Source organism: Dromiciops gliroides, chromosome 1 (assembly GCF_019393635.1).
Source record: "Dromiciops gliroides isolate mDroGli1 chromosome 1, mDroGli1.pri, whole genome shotgun sequence".
Lineage (NCBI taxonomy): Eukaryota > Metazoa > Chordata > Mammalia > Microbiotheria > Microbiotheriidae > Dromiciops > Dromiciops gliroides.
In genome coordinates, this window is record NC_057861.1 from 57,933,164 (window position 1) to 57,950,679 (window position 17,516).

The 17,516-nt window shown below is 42.6% G+C and overlaps 1 protein-coding gene across 12 annotated transcripts in view; it reads right to left on the bottom strand.

Annotated features, from left to right (window-relative positions):
- The window catches only part of MYO9B (myosin IXB), a 133,982-nt gene that overhangs the window by 11,665 nt on the left and 104,801 nt on the right, over positions 1-17,516 (bottom strand). For all 12 annotated transcript variants that reach the window (XM_043982486.1, XM_043982454.1, XM_043982439.1 and 9 more), the window contains 8 exons: positions 17,126-17,244; positions 13,603-13,736; positions 12,728-12,927; positions 11,869-11,967; positions 10,980-11,153; positions 5,399-5,440; positions 4,904-5,015; positions 2,599-2,669 (listed from right to left, as the gene is read on the bottom strand). In XM_043982486.1, coding sequence (XP_043838421.1) covers positions 2,599-2,669; positions 4,904-5,015; positions 5,399-5,440; positions 10,980-11,153; positions 11,869-11,967; positions 12,728-12,927; positions 13,603-13,736; positions 17,126-17,244 — 951 coding nt within the window. The remainder of the gene's footprint in view (positions 1-2,598; positions 2,670-4,903; positions 5,016-5,398; positions 5,441-10,979; positions 11,154-11,868; positions 11,968-12,727; positions 12,928-13,602; positions 13,737-17,125; positions 17,245-17,516) is intronic.

Below are 17,516 nucleotides of genomic sequence, written 5' to 3' on the forward strand. Positions count from 1 at the left end.
CCCAACTCTTTGGGGACTATCGTCTGTCGGTTTTCTTCTTTAATCTTTCCTTCTCCACTGGGGCCTTCTCGTTTGTCTACAAACACATTAAGGTTTTTCCTGATCTAAAAGAAAACTCCTTTCCTTGAATTTTCCAATCTATAGTTACTGGAGCATTTCTTTCCATTTACAACCAAACTTCAAAAGTGCAGCTTCCATTTACTACGTTTATCTCCTCATCACTCAGTTTTTTTTAGCCCTTGCCTCTGTGCATGGACCATGTACTGGAACCACAGACTCATGGGCTCATGTATGTAGAGCTGGAAGGGACCCAAGGGGCTGTTTGATCCAACCCCCTCATTTTGCAGATGAGAAGACAGAGACCTAGAGAGGTTAAGTTTTCCCAAGGTCATCAATAATTTTTTTAAAACCAGTGATTTTTAAATCACCAAGTCCAATAGTTTTCTGTCTCCATTATTCTTGACCTTCCATGACTTTTCCCTGTCTAAAGAATAAAGTTCAGGCCACAGTTGAGTTCCCTACCTCCTACTTTACTGAGAAAACAGAGACCACTCACTGCGAGTTCCCTCTTCTCTCCTCGATGTCTCAAAGCCCTGACATCATTCCTTGTTCTTTTCTCCTTCACTCCAGCCCCTAATGCTTGTTGATTAAAGTCTAGCACAGCCCTTATCTTATTAGCAGGCTCACTTGGCCTTAGGATATTGTTGCAATAATCAGGGCTCCCACCTGACCCCAGGTGATTTTGGCGGGTACAGTCCTTACATTCTCCTGTGATTGACAGGCAGACATTTGGCCATGTCAACCTACCCTGGTGGTTGGCACGTTACTCCTTTGGTAAGTGACAACCATGGCATGCTTGTTATTCTCCTCCCTGAGCTTGTGGGTGCAGATCTTGCCCTGTGGTATCAGGCTGCTTTACTGCAGCTTTAAATAGTCAAGTACTCAGTGGCTACTATAATGGAGCTGCAGCTCAAATGAACTGGCTTAATAGCCCATGATGCCTCTGGGAAAGACTGCCAATTTTCTCTAGGAGAGGGGAAGCTGGACATGAAAAATCTTATGCCTTCTTGGTCATTCTAGAAGAATATCCTGTGGGAGACCCTACGCTCCTCTGGCCACAGCCTCCTCAATGTTGCCGAGTATGTATGTGAGGCTTGGTGGGTTTCTTAGAGATGTAATCATCCTCTTAGTGAGGCTTCCTGAGATTCTAGACCCCAAAAGAGGGGGAACCTGATAGAGCAGAGGGCTCCTTACTGTTTTCTCATCAGACCCAGGGATTCTGGCTGCTTCATGCCCCAAGCATAGGACATGCCTGACCTTTTAGGCTGTTGGGTCTCTCTTGTATACTTGGCCTAAGAAGCTGACTTTCAGCCAACCTTCCTTTGTGTTAAGCCTTTGCCTGATGACTAAACAGTCACTGAGTCATTGTGCCAACCACCTTTTCCCAAGTCCTCTTCCTCCCCTTCCAATGACCTACCTCTCCAACCATATCAATCAATAAGGTTTCTGCTTCTTTTGGAAGGATGGGACAGGTTCCTTCCCTCAGTGTGGCTTACATGCTTCCTACTTCCTCATCTGAACAGCTTTCTCTCCTGCCCTTCTCTTTTCAAGGTTCAGCTCTGGTGTCATCTTTTGGGGGTCAGCTCAGCCTTCAGTCATCTCTAGCTCCCTTGAGCTCCCAGAGCACTGGATGGAACAACACTAGACTTTGACTCTACAGAGCCCCAAAGCCATATCCCAGTCATGACCCTTGCTAGCTGGGTCACGCCAGGAGAAGTCACTCTCCGTCTGGGTCTCGGCCCCTTATATGTGAAATGAAGCTAATGTCTACAGTGCCTAACCCAAAAGGTGGTTAGGAGATAATGTATGTTTGTAAACCTCCAAGTGTCAGAGGAACGGGAGCTAGCAGTTATACTTGCCATTTGGCACATAGCACATCCTGCCTAGGATTATCAGCTTTTGGGGAAGATTCCCTCTGTCCACAACTCTGAGAAAGCCAGAAACCTCGTATTCTACTTTGTATCTCAGGTGTTTAAAACTCTGCCGTACACACAGAAAATACTCAGTGTTTAGTGAAGATGATGGTAATACTTGGTGGTGAGCACACCAGACTTGGAAACAGGAGATGGGCTTTAATTCCACCTGTGCTCTAAATAAAGCAAGTCAAAAGCTTTGCCCTGAGTCTCGGTTTCCTCATTTGTATAGATAGAGATAATTCTCACAGTATACAGCTAGGTGGCACAGTAGATACAGCACTGGACCTGGAGTCAGGTAGACCTGGGTTCAAATCCAGCTTCACAGTTATCAGTTGTATGACCCCGGGCAAGTCATTAACGTCTCAGTCTCATCTGTACAATAGGGTTTCCTAGGGTTGTTGGGAAGCTCAAATGATGAGATAGTATTTTTGAAGCACTTTCAAACAAATAGCACAAATGCTATTAATGTTGTTGTGACACATCTTGTGTCAAATGAGATGATGCCATAAAAATGAGAAAGGCTTTCTGGACACAGCCCAAGGCCTAGAGTAGCAGAGACTATGGGGCTGCTGGACGACAGAGCTCTTTACCCATCCCCCATCCCAGTACGAACAACACTTACTTTTCTTCCAAAAGAGGAACAACAAGTCTGAATTTTGTGCACACATTTCTTGTGGCAGGTCATCTTGCAAACTAGAAAAAACAGGGAGTAAGAGTTGAGAATGGTTATAATTCTTCAGACTTAGGCCAAGCTTTTATAAGACAAAGTAGCTTGTTTGAGGCTCCTTTAAATGATCTCAAGTCTTACTAGCTGATTGATACAATCAGAATCATGTGTATGTTTGCATGTGTGGAAAGGGAACAAGGTTCAAGGGTAGAACTACATTCCCAAACTCAGAATTTAGCAAGTCTCAGCTTTACTAATGACTCCTTAGAGTGATGTTGGTCACATGACTTCACCTCAGTCTATTTTGCCATTTGGAAAGCAATAGTGTGGTCTGGATGATTTCTTTATCTTTAAGAGCTGATAAAGAGGTGATGATTCTGATGACCCTCACAAAATAAGCAAAAAGGTAGTTTCTTTCCCTCTAAATAAGAAAGAGAAAGAAGGCTTTACTGGTTTTAGGATAATGCTGTCCTAGCCAGACGTCAATGTGTCATGCATAGGTGAGACCCCGCCATCTCCAAGGGGAAGAACGCTGAAGCACCCTCCAAGCTCAAGGTTTAGGGGTAATTCAAGATGGGGCATGGGCACTGTGCCACCCAACACAGGCAGCAGTTGTTTTCAAGAAGTAGTTTTCAGTTCTTTTCCTGTTAGTAGTTTTTACTGATGCCTTTATATTTTTATCATCTTCATTCCCAAAGAGTTACCTCCCCCCCAGCCTGGGGCAGCCCTTGTAAGAAATAACAAAAAAGGAGAAAAAGGTATTTCAGTAAAACTAACCCACATATGAACCGAGTCTGACAATACATGTAATGTTCCACACCCACAGAATGGAGAAAGGTGTGTTCTCTTATCTCCTTGGGACCAAGTTTGGGCATTGTCACTATAGCGTTCAGCGTTCCTTTCTTTTCCACTGATGTGACCGTGCTCATTGTGCTTATAGCTTTCTTAGCATTTGCTACTTTACTGTATCCCAAAGTGTATTCATGCTTCTCTCAACTCTTAACATCCACTGTATCTTACAGTACAGTTATATTCCATTACATTCATACACCAAATCTATTAAGCTGTCCCTTAATCAGTGGGCATCTACTTGGTTTCCTAGTTTTTTATTACCATAAAAAGCTGCTATGAATATTTTGGCATAGATGGGAACTTTGGGGATATATGGGTCTGCCTTTGACCTCCTTGAGGTACATAAATAGCCCTGTGGGATCATTAGACATTGTAGTCACGTTCTGGTCATAATTCCAGATTGCTTTTCTAAAATGGTTGGACCAATTCACAGCTCCATCAACAGTATATTTATTATCAGTGTGTTTGTCTTTCCACAACCCCTCCAATATATTCCCGCCATTTGTCATCTTGGCCAGTTTGCTGTTGTGATGTAAAATTTGAGAGTTGTTTTGATTTCATTTATCTTATTATTATGAATTCTTTGGAGGGATCAGTTCACTAAGTCAGGGTTAGAGAAAATAATTCCTCACACTAGCAATCATATATCTTTTTCAATATTCATACGGCAGGCAGAAAAATGCTGGAATTAGGAATCTTGCGCTCTCAACCATCACCAATTAGTGTATGATCACTCAATCTCTCTGTTCCTCAAATTCCTATATAGAAAAAGTGCTTCGGAAAGCATGAAACACTTTACAAAGACGAGTTCTCTTTCCAGGCTAATCTTGTGTATTCTGGGCTCCGGCCAAACTGGATTACTCATGGTCTCTCACACACATCATGCATTTCCCCAACTCCATAAATCTGCTGAGGAAGCTCTCTCCCTCTATCTCTACCTCTTGTCATCCTCCCCATTCTCAAGGCCTACTTCTTGTAGGAAGTCCTCTCTTGGGCCCCCAGCCAATAGTGATGGACCTTCACCTCAAAGCTTTCTGAACTTTTTTTCTAAGTTGTATTACATTTATTGGGCATATGTCTTATCTCCCTTACTAGGCTGTGAGCTCCTTAAGGGCAGAGGCTGTGGTATATCTTTGGATCTCCCTCAGTGTCTGGCACAGGACTCTGGAGGTAGGAAGCCCAAGGCACTCACCAAGGAGAATAAGCAAAGAAACATTTGCTGAATAAATAGCTCAGTATGATTTAACCAGCGAGGATAAAAACACTGAAGGAAAACTCCTAGGAATAAATCTGTATCATTACAAACACTGTTTGTGGAGCCCCTGTAGAGGTCTGTGGAACCATGGGACTCACCAATACAAAGCAGCTTCAACCTTGCTGCTTTACAGCTGAGCTGCCTGGGACTCACCATTGCAAAGAAGGGCTTTATCCATGGGCCAGATGTAGGACAGGCAGTGCTCACAGGACTGGGGAATGCTCACTTGGTAGCTTGCAAACACATGCCCATTGTGCTCCTGGATCTGAAAGAGCAGCAGCCTGATCAGGAGGCAACCCTGCCCACCCCTCCAACCCTCAGCATTAGGAAAAAAGTGAACCAAGAACATGGCACTGCAACACCACGACTTCCTTCTATATGAGTTTTGCTGAGAAGTAAAATGGACAATTTCTAGAATTTGAGCTTTATGACTACTGGGCACCCATGGCATTTAAAAAACTAGAAATTATTCTTACTGAGCCTTTCAGTAAGCCTTACGGAATAAGTAAACCCCCCACTTAAAAACATATCATTACTTTTTACATCTGTGAGCTGCCTAGATTACAGAAATAGAGCCTTTGGAAAGGCTGGGTCATTTATAAAAACACATGTAATCATTTAATTTGAAAATTAAAAAAATATACTCACTGCACGATCCTGCTTTCGCTTTTTCTTCTGAGATTTGCTTTGCTATGAGGGAACAAAAAGGACACAGGCCTATTTTTGAGTTTCCAATAATCTCGCTCATTTATCTAGTTAAGTGGTTTTTTTTTTTAAGTGAGGCAATTGGGGTTAAGTGACCTGCCCAGGGTCACACAGCTAGTAAGTATTAAGTGTCTGAGGCCGGATTTGAACTCAGGTACTCCTGACTCCAGGGCCAGTGCTCTATCCACTGCTCTACCTAGCTGCCCCACACTAGTTAAGTGTTAATGCCTGAAGTTGTTCATAGAATCTCAAAGCTGGAAGGGATCTTGGAGACCATCTGGTCCAACCCATACTGGAACAAGAACCCTATCATAATATGTCTGGCAAGAGGTCAGCCTATACTTTTTTTTTTTAAATAAAGTATTTTATTTATTTTTTTTCCTGTTACATGTAAAGATAGTTCTCAACTTTTGTTTATACAAGCTTTCCAATTTCAGATTTTTCTCCCTCCCTCTCCTCCCCCCTAGACAGCAGGTAATCTGATATAGGTTATATATATATATATATATATATATATATATATATATATATAAATAATAACATTAATCCTATTTCTGCATTAGTCATGTTATAAGAGAAAAATCAGAGCAATGAGGAAAAACCTCAAAATAGAAATACAACAGCGCCAAAACCAAAAGAAATAGTATGGTTCATTCAGCATCTATACTCCACAGTTCTTTACCTCCCCCCCCCATTTGGAGATCCTCCTCCATCATGAGTTGTCTGGAACCCTTCTGTACCATTGCACTGGTGAGAAGAATGTAGTCCATTACAGTAGGTCAACACTCAATGTTGATGATACTGTGTACAATGTTCTTCTGGTTCTGCTCATCTCACTCATCATCAGTTCACACAAGACCCTCCAGGTTTCTCTGAATTCCTCCTGTTCATCATTTCTTACAGCACAATAGTATTCCATTACACTCATATACCACAACTTGTCCAGCCATTCCCCATAACTTTCAATTCCTTGCCACAACATAAAGAGCAGCTATAAATATCTTTGTACATGTGGGTCCTTCTCCCCTTTCCATGATCTCTTTGGGAAAAAGACCCAAAAGTGGTATTGCTGGGTCAAAGGGTATGCACAGATTCACAGCCCTCTGGGCATAATTCCAAATTGCTCTCCAGAATGGCTGGATCAGTTCACAGCTCCACCAACAATGCATTAGTGTTCCAATTTTCCCACAGCTTCTCCAACATTTATTATTTTCCTTTTTTGTCATTTTAGCCAATCTAATAGGTGTCAGGTGGTACCTCAGAGTTGTTTTAATTTGCATCTCTCTAATCATTAGTGATTTAGAGCACTTTTTCATATGGGAATAGATAGCTTTGATATCTTCATCAGAAAACTGCCTGTTCATATCCTTTGGAGGTCAGTCTATACTTGCTTGAAGACTTTCAGTGAAGGGCACCACATTCTTCATAGGCTTAAATTTGCCTTTCTGCAATTTCCACTCACTGCTCCTGGTTCTGCCCCCTGACATCAAGTGGGCACTAAGTCCAACCTCCCTTTCAATTACAGTTCTTCAAATATTTGAAGATAGCTATCATGCTCCCCCAAGGTTGTCTCTTCTCCAAGTTAAATATCCCCAGTTTTAAAAATTGCTCTTTAGATGATTTTAGGGGACCTTTACCATCATAGCTGCCCTCCTCTAGACGCTTTTTATCTTAGAAATGTTCTGCTTTGGATATGCCACCTGAACTTAGGGTAGAGGACATCAGGACTACCACGCTTCTCTGGTCTGGGGCCACCACCTAATATTTCATTAGCTTTTCAGGCTGCTGTATTATACTGTGGATTACAGCTTACTTGTGGTTTACTAAAACTTTCAACTACTTTTCAGACCACCTACTATTTAGAGACTTCTCTTTCCCTTTTCCACTTGTGAAGTTTTTTTTTAAACTCAAGTTTAAGCACATCATCATATTACTTCTGAGATATGGACCCATGTTCTAGCCTGCCAGATCTTTCAGAATCCCAGCTCATCATATGTAAATATGACAAACATGCCATTCTTTGTCCCAGACAATGACAAAAGTAAAGATTCAGGACAAGTAAGATGCTTGAAGTGTTTCTTTCAAGCAGATTTACTCTTGGGTCTGACCATTCAAGCAGCAGTGCATCTACCTAACCTTGCTAGCATCTAGACCACATTTTGCATCTTTTCCATGAAAACAGCATGCAAGACTTTCAAACCCTTTGCTGTAATCTAGGCAAACCCTAGGTGAGCATTTCTCTGATCTACTAGCCTAATAAACCTGTCAAAAAAGAAAAGAACAAGGCTAGTCTGGCATCACCGGCTCGTGACAAAACCATGAGCATTCCTTTCCTAGAGGTACACTAACCATCTCTTCCCAGAATCCCAGAACTGGGACAGTTCAGTGGCCACGCAGAACTAGATGATTCTAGTCTCTTCCTTTATTGAAAACGGAAACAATATTTGCCATCTCCAATCCCGTGCAAGCTTTCCTCTTTTCCATGATCTTTCCAAGATCACTGAGTGGCACGACAATCACACCAGCCAATTTTTTCAGTATCCTGGGATAGATGATTTGGATCAGGTGAGAGCTCATTAAGGGCAGCTGGGTGTTGTCTTACTCCTTCCTTATCAATTCCCTGTTAGCAATATTTCTTTTGCCCTGTTCAGTCTCTTTGTCAGACCGAAAGAGAAATCAATTCAGCAGTTCTTCCTCCAGTTGTCCATTATTACTATCTCACCCATCCTGAGCAATGGTCCTATTCTTTCTCTGGTTTTCCCTTTTTTCAGAATCTAGCTTAAAAGAGTTCAAATGCTTTTCCGTGGTCTTTATCAATCCCAGGTTTCTACCTAATCCTATTCCAGAGCACTCTGAAATCTGCTCAGACTAAATTCATCAGCTTTCCTATTTTTCTCTATCACAGATTTTAAGATGGATGGAAATGGTATTCTCCCTTCCTTCTCCTCCCAGTTTCTGCCCCGGTAACCAAGTGTTCTTTCCTGGCAAGAGTTCAATTCAGAATACAAGTCTTTACTTGTTATTTTTCCCTTTTTTTGAAGGATAAAATTACCATTAAAGCAAGTCAAGAAATTATAGTTGCTTTGGGCAGAGTGAGCTCCTGCAGACATTCAGATAACTGAAGCCTTCTATCACCACTATAGCACACCGGTGTCAGGTTTGTGATCTACTTCCCAAATTCCTCATCTACTGCCTCCTCCCTACATGGTGTACCCAGATGATAATGTTGGGGTATACCCAAAGTCTGTCCTATAGCCTGATGATTACATTGTGTCTCTACAACTTCACACAGATGCTCTCCATCATACTTCCCCCTCTCTAGTTCCTACATTTTCTCATGTGAGCCTACTATTTATTTATTTATTTATTTATTTTTATTTTGATGCGGGGCAATGAGGGTTAAGTGACTTGCCCAGGGTGACACAGAAAATGTCCAATGTCTGAAGTCACATTTGAACTCAGGTCCTCCTGAATCCAGGGCTGGTGCTTTATCCACTGTGCCACCTAGCTGTCCTGAGCCTATTTTAATATACAATGCCACTCTCCCCCCTTCCCTATCTTCCCTTCAAAAACAAAAACAACCTATCCTGTTTTTTTTTTTTAATATGAATAGGGAGCCATGACTCATCCTACCAAGCCTTAGTGATACCTCTTGAGTCCAATTTGCCTCCTTGTCTAAGGTTTTATAGTTCGCCTTGACCGTTACCCACACTTTTGAACATCTGAGGGCAGCTGTGAGAAAATGTTTTTTTTTTTACTAGTTCCTTTCTTGGATTCTGACTTCTATGCATTCCAGGTTGTCTCTGAAGCTATTCTGCCTACACTGTGGCTATGCTGTCTACACTGTAGCTAGTCTCTAGGGTCGTTAGCTTGGCACATATATATAGCCAGTTATATCCTTCCTTCTTCATTTCCAGGTAAAGATTTCAATATTAGATTTACAAGACTCTGGGCAAATACATTCTTTGTGCTTTTTTTTTTGGTGTGTGTGTGAAGAAATTGGGGTTACTTGTCCAGGGTCACACAGCTAGTGTTAAGTGTCTGAGGCTGTATTTGAACTCAGCTCCTCCTGAATCCAGGGCTGGTGCTCTATCTACTGTGCCACCTAGCTGCCCCATGGGCAAATACATTCTTTTGTGTGTGTGTGTGTGTGTGTGTGTGGCAATGGGGGTTAAGTGACTTGCCCAGGGTCACACAGCTAGCAAGTATCAAGTGTCTGAGGCCGGACTTGAACTCAGGTACTCCTGAATCCAGGGCCAGCGCTTTAACCACTGTGCCATCTAGCTGCCCCCCGGGCAAATACATTCTTACCAGCCCTTTTCAGGTATACTCCTAGCCAGGAGCTTGGCATTTCTTCAATTTTAAGTTATGGCCTACGAATCTAAATCTTGTACTTAAATACCGTATGTGCCCTTAAAAGTTCCAGTTTCTTGTCTAAGACTTTGTCACCTCCAGAAACATCTTCTAGATTCCTTTTGATGGTAACATCTGTGCCCACATGTAAGTGGCAGCAGTTTGTCTCTGGTTTCCCTATAGCGCCATGCATGCTTAATCTAGGAAAGCAAAAGACTTCTTCGTTTTTATTAGGAGGTCATTTAGCTGCCACTACTAGACTTTGCTATTTGACTGGAAGACATCTCTCGCCTGTAGTACATCTGGGTTTATGACACTGTTCCCAGGGCCAATAAGTCGTCATTTCCTCCTCAGAGGGTACAGGCTTCTCCTCCTTGGGAAGACCCAAAGTAAGAACTGTCACTTAGGTCCATGTGTTGTCCTTCCTTTTCTCCCTCCAACACGGAAACTTGCCATAGGTCAGATTCCCACTTGTTTATTCTGATCTATTGTCTTTGTTTTCACACTGAAGCCATTACTTCTTTCTTTCCTTTTTAAAATGGAATACTTCCTTTTAAAAAGGAATTTGTATAACATGGAGAGTAGAGAATCATTCTTTAAGTCAATTGATCCTGTTCTTGGAGGGAGACCAGCATGCACCTTGAGGGGGGTGAGTTACTTGCATAGCAGAAATATACTGCGTACTCTGCACATCACTGCTAGAACATTGTTCTATCTACTTGCTAGAAGTGAAATCCTTGATCTTGTTTTTTCTCTTTGCAGAACTGTTCCTCCTCTCAAATCATGCTGAATTATACTCATTCATATCCAGTTTAGGAGACTACAGGCCTTTTCAGGGTAGGGACTACATTATTCTTCATTACTGAATTCCTTGCATATAAGTGCTTAAGACATTTTATTCAATTGAATTTCTCTCTGGTAGGCCAATACACATCCAATGACCATTCACTCCTGCAACCTTTCCTTCTGTATACGGAAGACTGGTCAGTGCCAAAAGCCAGCTTCATGAATTTGGTGTCTGAACATGTCTATTTTGCAAACATCAGATACCACCCATGGGAGACACTTATGTAATGTTTGTATTCTAGTAGAGGTTAGAATTCTTAAATACTCAGATTTATGAATGAATAAGAAAGATATGAAGCTTAGCTCAGGGATTGGGTCACAATACCTTTGGTGGCTCAAAATCATTTTTTGTGTGTCCTCTGGTAAACTCATCAAGAAGGGACTGGAACAGATTCAAGACCAGGTTTGTATCCTTTTCTCCTCTTTCCATTGCCAGGTTGTTTACTACAATCTGGTAGTTTTCCATCAGATCTTTATAGCCAACGTGGATTTTTCCATTCTAGCATTAAGAAGTCAAATTTAAAGTATAAGTACACTAAGATGTCCTATATTTTCTATTATTCTACAACCGATAGTCCGTTAAACTTAAGGTCATGGAAATGAAAACTTTTATAAGTGATCCAGCACTTCCCAATACACATGCTCTGTTTTCCCACCTCCACACCTCGAAGCGCATGCTCTTCTTTAATCTTATGACCTCCCTCCCCTTTCTCCACATAGGAGTGCAGCATTTAGAGCTGGGAGGAGCCTCAGAGATCATCTGGTCCACTTCCTTCATTTTACAAAGGATGAAAGGTAGGATCAGGGAAGATAGGTGTTTGACTCACAGGTAGAGTTGGGTGGGCCCTGAACCCAAGTACTTTAACTCAAGCCTAGTGTTCTTTCTACAACACAATGCTGCTGCTGCCCCACTTCTGCTTTTTAAAACTGTATTCATGCTTTATGGACACAGCTCAAATGCCATTCACTGGGGGAGACAACCCAGGCCCTTCTGGGGAAATGATCTCACCTTCCATCACACTTTGCATCTTTCTTATGTTGTATTCTGCATTATGATTATTTGTATCTCTCTCATATCCTCTCTATGAGATGGAAAGCTCCATGAGGCTAGGGCTAGGTCTCCTTCACATCTGTATCCCGCCCCCCCCCCCTTGAATAGCACAGTCCTACATCAAGTTAAAGCTGGAGTTTATAAGAAAAAAGGTGATACTTACTGGAGCAGAATACATAGTCTTTATATTGCTTCTAAACTTCTCTGTGGCTTCAATAAATAAACTTTCAATGGGAGTCTTCTGGGAGCGCAAGTCATTTATCTGGCAGGGAAAAATATATAAAATAATCTTTTAAGACAACGGCATATTTGGCTTATGTGGAATTTATAACATACTGGGATAAGAGGCTACAAAGCAAGTTAAATGGCCATTATAAGGATTTATTGGCTCAACTAAGTAAGGCCTTCAATTGTGCTCCGTCATTTCCTCTCTTGTAGTGGGCGAATGGTTTTTGTCTGCCCACTTACCTCCCCAGGAAGAACAGTTCTTTCAGTTTCTCAGCCTTTTAGATGACAATGAATGGTTACCAATTTAAGAAGTCTCTGCTATGGGGAGCCGCCTAGATGGTGTAGTATACCAGGAGAGAGAGAGAAGTATAGGCCTCTTCAACAAGTTTTCTCTCTGGCCCCCAATAAATGCCTTGCTTCCTTTTCCACATAGAGGGGAAAGAACCAGCTAACTTCACAAATACTATAAACACTCATGATTTCATCTGTGTTGGTCTTTGTCTACTGATGTAGATCCCAACAACCTGACATCTTAGTGGACAGTTTAATGAGCTACTGTCGGGGTCAGCTGAGGTGGTCCTCAGGGGAGGACAAACATACCCTGCCTCTGGCCCCAAGGAGGAAGCCCTTCTAGCCTCAGGACTTCTCAGGGCTTGTGCTTTGCAGGTACAGTTTTCAAAGACTTCAGGACTTCACATTTGGCCAAAAAAAGGCCCATTTTTTCCCCTTACTGGACACAGCTACAGTAGAACCCTTCACAGGTCTTACTGACGTCCTCTGCTTGAACATCTCACCTTGTTCAAAAGGAACTCGTCAAGGTATTTCAGTTCGTTGGCATTTGTTATTTTCCGAAACACAGATTCTCTCCACTTCTCAGACACCGTTGTGATTTTACTAATCTTGATGTTACGATTCTTCTTTGCTTTGCCGGCTGGCTCTTTTACAGGGCGGTCTCGCTCTCCTGTGTGGGGGCGGCTCTGATGTCCAGATGGTGCTAGGGAAAGGAACAATTCTAGAGCAGTAAGTGCATGGAACAGTGAAGTATTACAGGGAGCCATTTGGAAATCTTAGGCCTAAACTGTCATCCATTAGGCTTCTAAAATGTCACTTGGGAGAGTTTAATGGTGCACACAAGGATCCTGGTCCTGAAATCATGGTGACATTTTAAAAAACGGACTTTTTGTATGTCTTTTGTTCTATTATCTCAACCCCTGCCCCTGTTGGAACCCTCCCTTGTGACAAAGAAAAATACCTGAGCCAATGCATGATACAGTGACTCCATCTAACAGTTAACAGCCAACATTTATGCAGCATTTTGATTTGTAAAACACTTACATGTTATTTCATGCTATCCTCCCAATGATGTGTTCTGTCCTCATAGGCCCCTACCTCTCTGCCATGAGGGAAGAGGGAGAACCCTCTGTTGTTTTCCCCCATGCCTCTGAATTCCATTTGTGATATGCACATCACTCTTGGTTTGACTAACCATTGGTTCACAAAAATCTTTCTTTATTTGCTCTTAAAATTCTTATATTGGTTATTTCTTGTTCACCAGTAATGTTACCTTACACCTATTCAGTCACTGCCCAGACACAGTGGCTTTGACACACAGTTTCATAGTTGAGCTGTATTCCTATTCTCAAGAGCAATCATAATGCAGACAACTTACTTTCTGAGATTTTTTTTGATGCCGCAGCCTCTAACATGGCAGACATAGGTGCAGCAGTCTCCATTTCCTCTGTTCCCTCTAGGCTGTACTTCTTCTCCTTATTTTTAGGCAAGAAAAGCCATTTAAATGTGGATCTAAGGGAAGAAGTGTGAATAAATCTGCTTAATTGTCTTAAATTTTTTTAGGCCTTAATGGGATAGTATAACATGAAAAGGGGAGGACACCTGGCTGTTTTACTACCAATGATATATTAATATCTTAATCAACATACACAGATTTCCCATGCCCCCAGTTATCTATCATACAGACGACTGATTCTTTTAGGAATGAACCTTGTTAAAAACTTCCCTATGATTGTGTAAGAATCTCTGAACTTCTTCTTCTTCTTCTTTTTTTTTTTAAGTGAGGCAGTTGGGGTTAAGTGACTTGCCCAGGGTCACACAGCTACTAAGTGTTAAAGTGTCTGAGGCCGGATTTGAACTCAGGTACTCCTGACTCTAGGGCCAGTGCTCTATCCACTGTGCCACCTAGCTGCCCCTAATCTCTGAACTTCTAAAGAAAGTAGCATTAGAAAAGTCTTTTTTTTTTTTTTTAAAAAGGAAAGCTACTGTTCTTGTATAAATTTCCCTTATGCAAATTGTTCTCTATCCAAGAGGACATATTTTTCATTTCCTCTAGATGAAGTGGGGTTTTTAAATATAGCATGAAACCATGGCTGGCCACAGAGACAGTGTGATGTAACAGTCTAAGACTAAGAATGAGGACTCGGGATAAAGTCCTGGTTTGATATTTTACTACTTGTATGACTGGACAATTCAACTAACCCTTCAGAGCCCATTTCTTCCTCTGTCAAATGGAGATAATAATTCTTGTACTACCTACCTCACAGGATAGAGAATATAGATTTTTTTAAATTGTAAAAGTACTAAATAAACTGAAGTGTCTGGGCTATGTTGTTGGTTAGATGGCAGCTTCTTACTGCCATCAGCTGGCTTGAGAGGTCTCACTGGTACACTCCCATGAGAACCTTGTGCTTGTTCTCAGAACTTTCCTAACCTTTCAGTCCCCTGATCAAAATGGATCTTGTCTCATATGCTATTAGCTTAGATCCCTGGCAATTTTCTGCTTTAACACGACAAGATCTCTTGCTTCCTAACTTCACTGATGAAGCTGAGGCTCACTCATCAATACCACTCCCCCCAGCCTACCTCAAAGTCTGCTATTTCCCTCTGGTCAGTTACCCTTCTTGTCCAGCTAACTCTACTCCACAGTATTCCATTTCTTTTTCTTTTGCAATGCAATCAGGGTTAAATGATTTGCTCAGGGTCACACAGCTAGTATTGTATGTATGAGGCCAAATCTGAACTCAGGTCCTCCTGACTCAGGACTGGTGCTCTATCCACTGAGCTACCTAGCTACCTTCCCCACCCCCCCCCCTACAATATTCCATTTCTTTTTCTTTTGGTGTGTGTGGGGCAATGAGGGTTAAGTGACTTGCCCAGGGTCACACAGCTAGTGTCAAGTGTGTGAGGTCAGATTTGAACTCAGGTCCGGGGCTGATGCTTTATCCACTGTGCCACCTAGCCACCCCCTACAATATTCCATTTCTTCCAAGAAAATAATTAACTTGTTCAGCATCAGCCTCTCTCTGCACTGGTTTCCCCTTTCCTCGCAGTATCTATTCTTGATGTTGCTAACCCCCCCCAAGCTATCATTTGTGGTCATTACCCTTTCACTATCACAATTCTAAAGAGTAGTGCACTAGTTGGCTCTATTTCCTCATCACCCACACTTTCTGAAACTTCTGTGATTGTCTGAAACCCCTCAGTCTCCTGTAATCAATAGGCTTTTCTTCATTCTCCTGAATTTTCTATATCATTTGACAATGTGGATCCCAGCCACCTCCCTCAGAATGTGCTGCCCTTCTTTCCTTGTTCTCCTCCTCTTTCTGAGCACTCCTTCTTGGTCTCTTTTGCTGGTTTCCCTTCCTCTTCCTACCAGTAAATGTGGGATTCCCCCGACATGGTCAGCCCTCTTCATTTCTCTTTCTGTAAGTTCTCTCTCAATAATCTTACTGATTTTAATTATCGCCTCTACATAGTTGATTACCTACCAGCTCTTTACCTCATCTTCCAACCTCTCCCCAGAGCCATAATCTTGAACTCATTCGCCAGGCCTGAAACCTTGGCTTCATTCCCCGTATCCAATTGGTTGCCAAATTTTGTCATTCTATCCCTGTAACATTCCTTGTATCAATCCTGCCCTTCCTTTTTTGATTCCTACCTCCCATCTTATCTTTTCATCTGGACTATAGTAACTGCCTAATGTTCAGTTGCTTGCTCTGGAATCAGGTTCTATCTCCCTTTCCCAGTTTGCCCCATGGTCTTTTGTGTCCTCTATTTTAGCCAGAGAGAGGCCAGAAAGGATGGGATTAAGTTCCTGCTTTGGATTGCAATTGGCTGAGTGCCCCTGGGCAAGTAAGCCGGCCTCCTGGGGGCTCCAGATCAGCCTCCCAGAGCCAGCACTGCCCTGGAAGGGCAGAGGAAACCTCTCCCCGGGAGTCCTCTTCACCTATGGACTTACAGGCAGGCCTGGTCCCCATCGGCAGCCTCTAAGCTGTAGACCCAGTGTGGCCGTCCATGGGTAGATAATCACTTTTACCCAAGGAGTCCTCCCCACCAATGAATGGAGTCCCAAGCCCAGGCCCCATCTCCTCGGGCTTGCTCTCCCCTTCGTGCCCTTGTGTATAGCATCCTGCTTTCTTCCCAGCTCCTGCTGGCCCTTTGTCTTCTTCCTCTTCCTCTTGGTTCCCTACACTTATCTCCTTTGAACACAGAATAGTACACATGATGAATGGCAGTGCAGAACTGTGGCGCAAGTGCTGAATGTGGAGGAGGAGACATAGGTTCAAATACTGGCTATATGCCCGTTTTCTTGTTTATAAAATGTGGCTATTTATTGTATCACCTGCACCCCAGAGTTGAGAGGAAAGTGCTTTATAAATTTTAAAGTGCACTACGGAAACATGAATTAGTATTCTCTTTACTTCCCTGAAGGCAGAGCCTTCCCCCGTTTTCATCTTGACAACCCAAAGTCTAGTCCTGTGGCAGTGCAGGGTTGGACAAAGTGAGCTGAACTCAGAATCAGGAAGACCTGGGCATGAATCCTGGGCCAGATACTTCACAACAGTGTTTCCCTGGAAAGTCACTGAACATCTCAGAGGGGACGTTTCCTCTTCTGTAAGATGGAAATTATAATAGAACCTACTTTACAAGGTTATCCTGAGGATTAAATAAGATGATGTTTGTGAAGTGTTCAGCACACCTTATAGAGATACATAGGTGTAAAATATCCTTCAACTTGAACAAGGTTAACATGTTCATTTTAACAGGAGCCTTAACTCAGAGAAGCAATTCCCACAATGAGAATGTTAGGCCCTGTGGCAGGCTGAGTGGTAAGATTTGCCAGGGTCCCACAGCCATGCCAAGGTCTGCCCTCTCCTTTGGCAAACACAAGCACGTACTTGGAGTCAGCCTGCTGGCTTGGGGACAGGCTATCGCTGTGGGCAGACAGCTCCCCAGGCTTCTTCCTCTGGGTGGGCTGCTTCTTGGAGATCTTGCTGCCATCTACTTCTGCAGACACCTGCAGCAGATAGACAGGATTGTCAGGGGGAGGTTTAATTCAGCACCTCAATACACAGACTTCCCCTCCATTTTTACCAGATCACTTTAGACTCTAAGGAATGATCACTCTTTTGAAAAACAATGTCATTTACATCTTAAACTTTTTTTTTGGTGGGGGCAAGATGACAGTTTGTATCTGCCTATCCATCCATCCACCCATCCAATACACTGAGAGAGAGACAAACAGATGGACAGACACTTGGAAAGGGTCGACAGCCTATGACTAGTGAA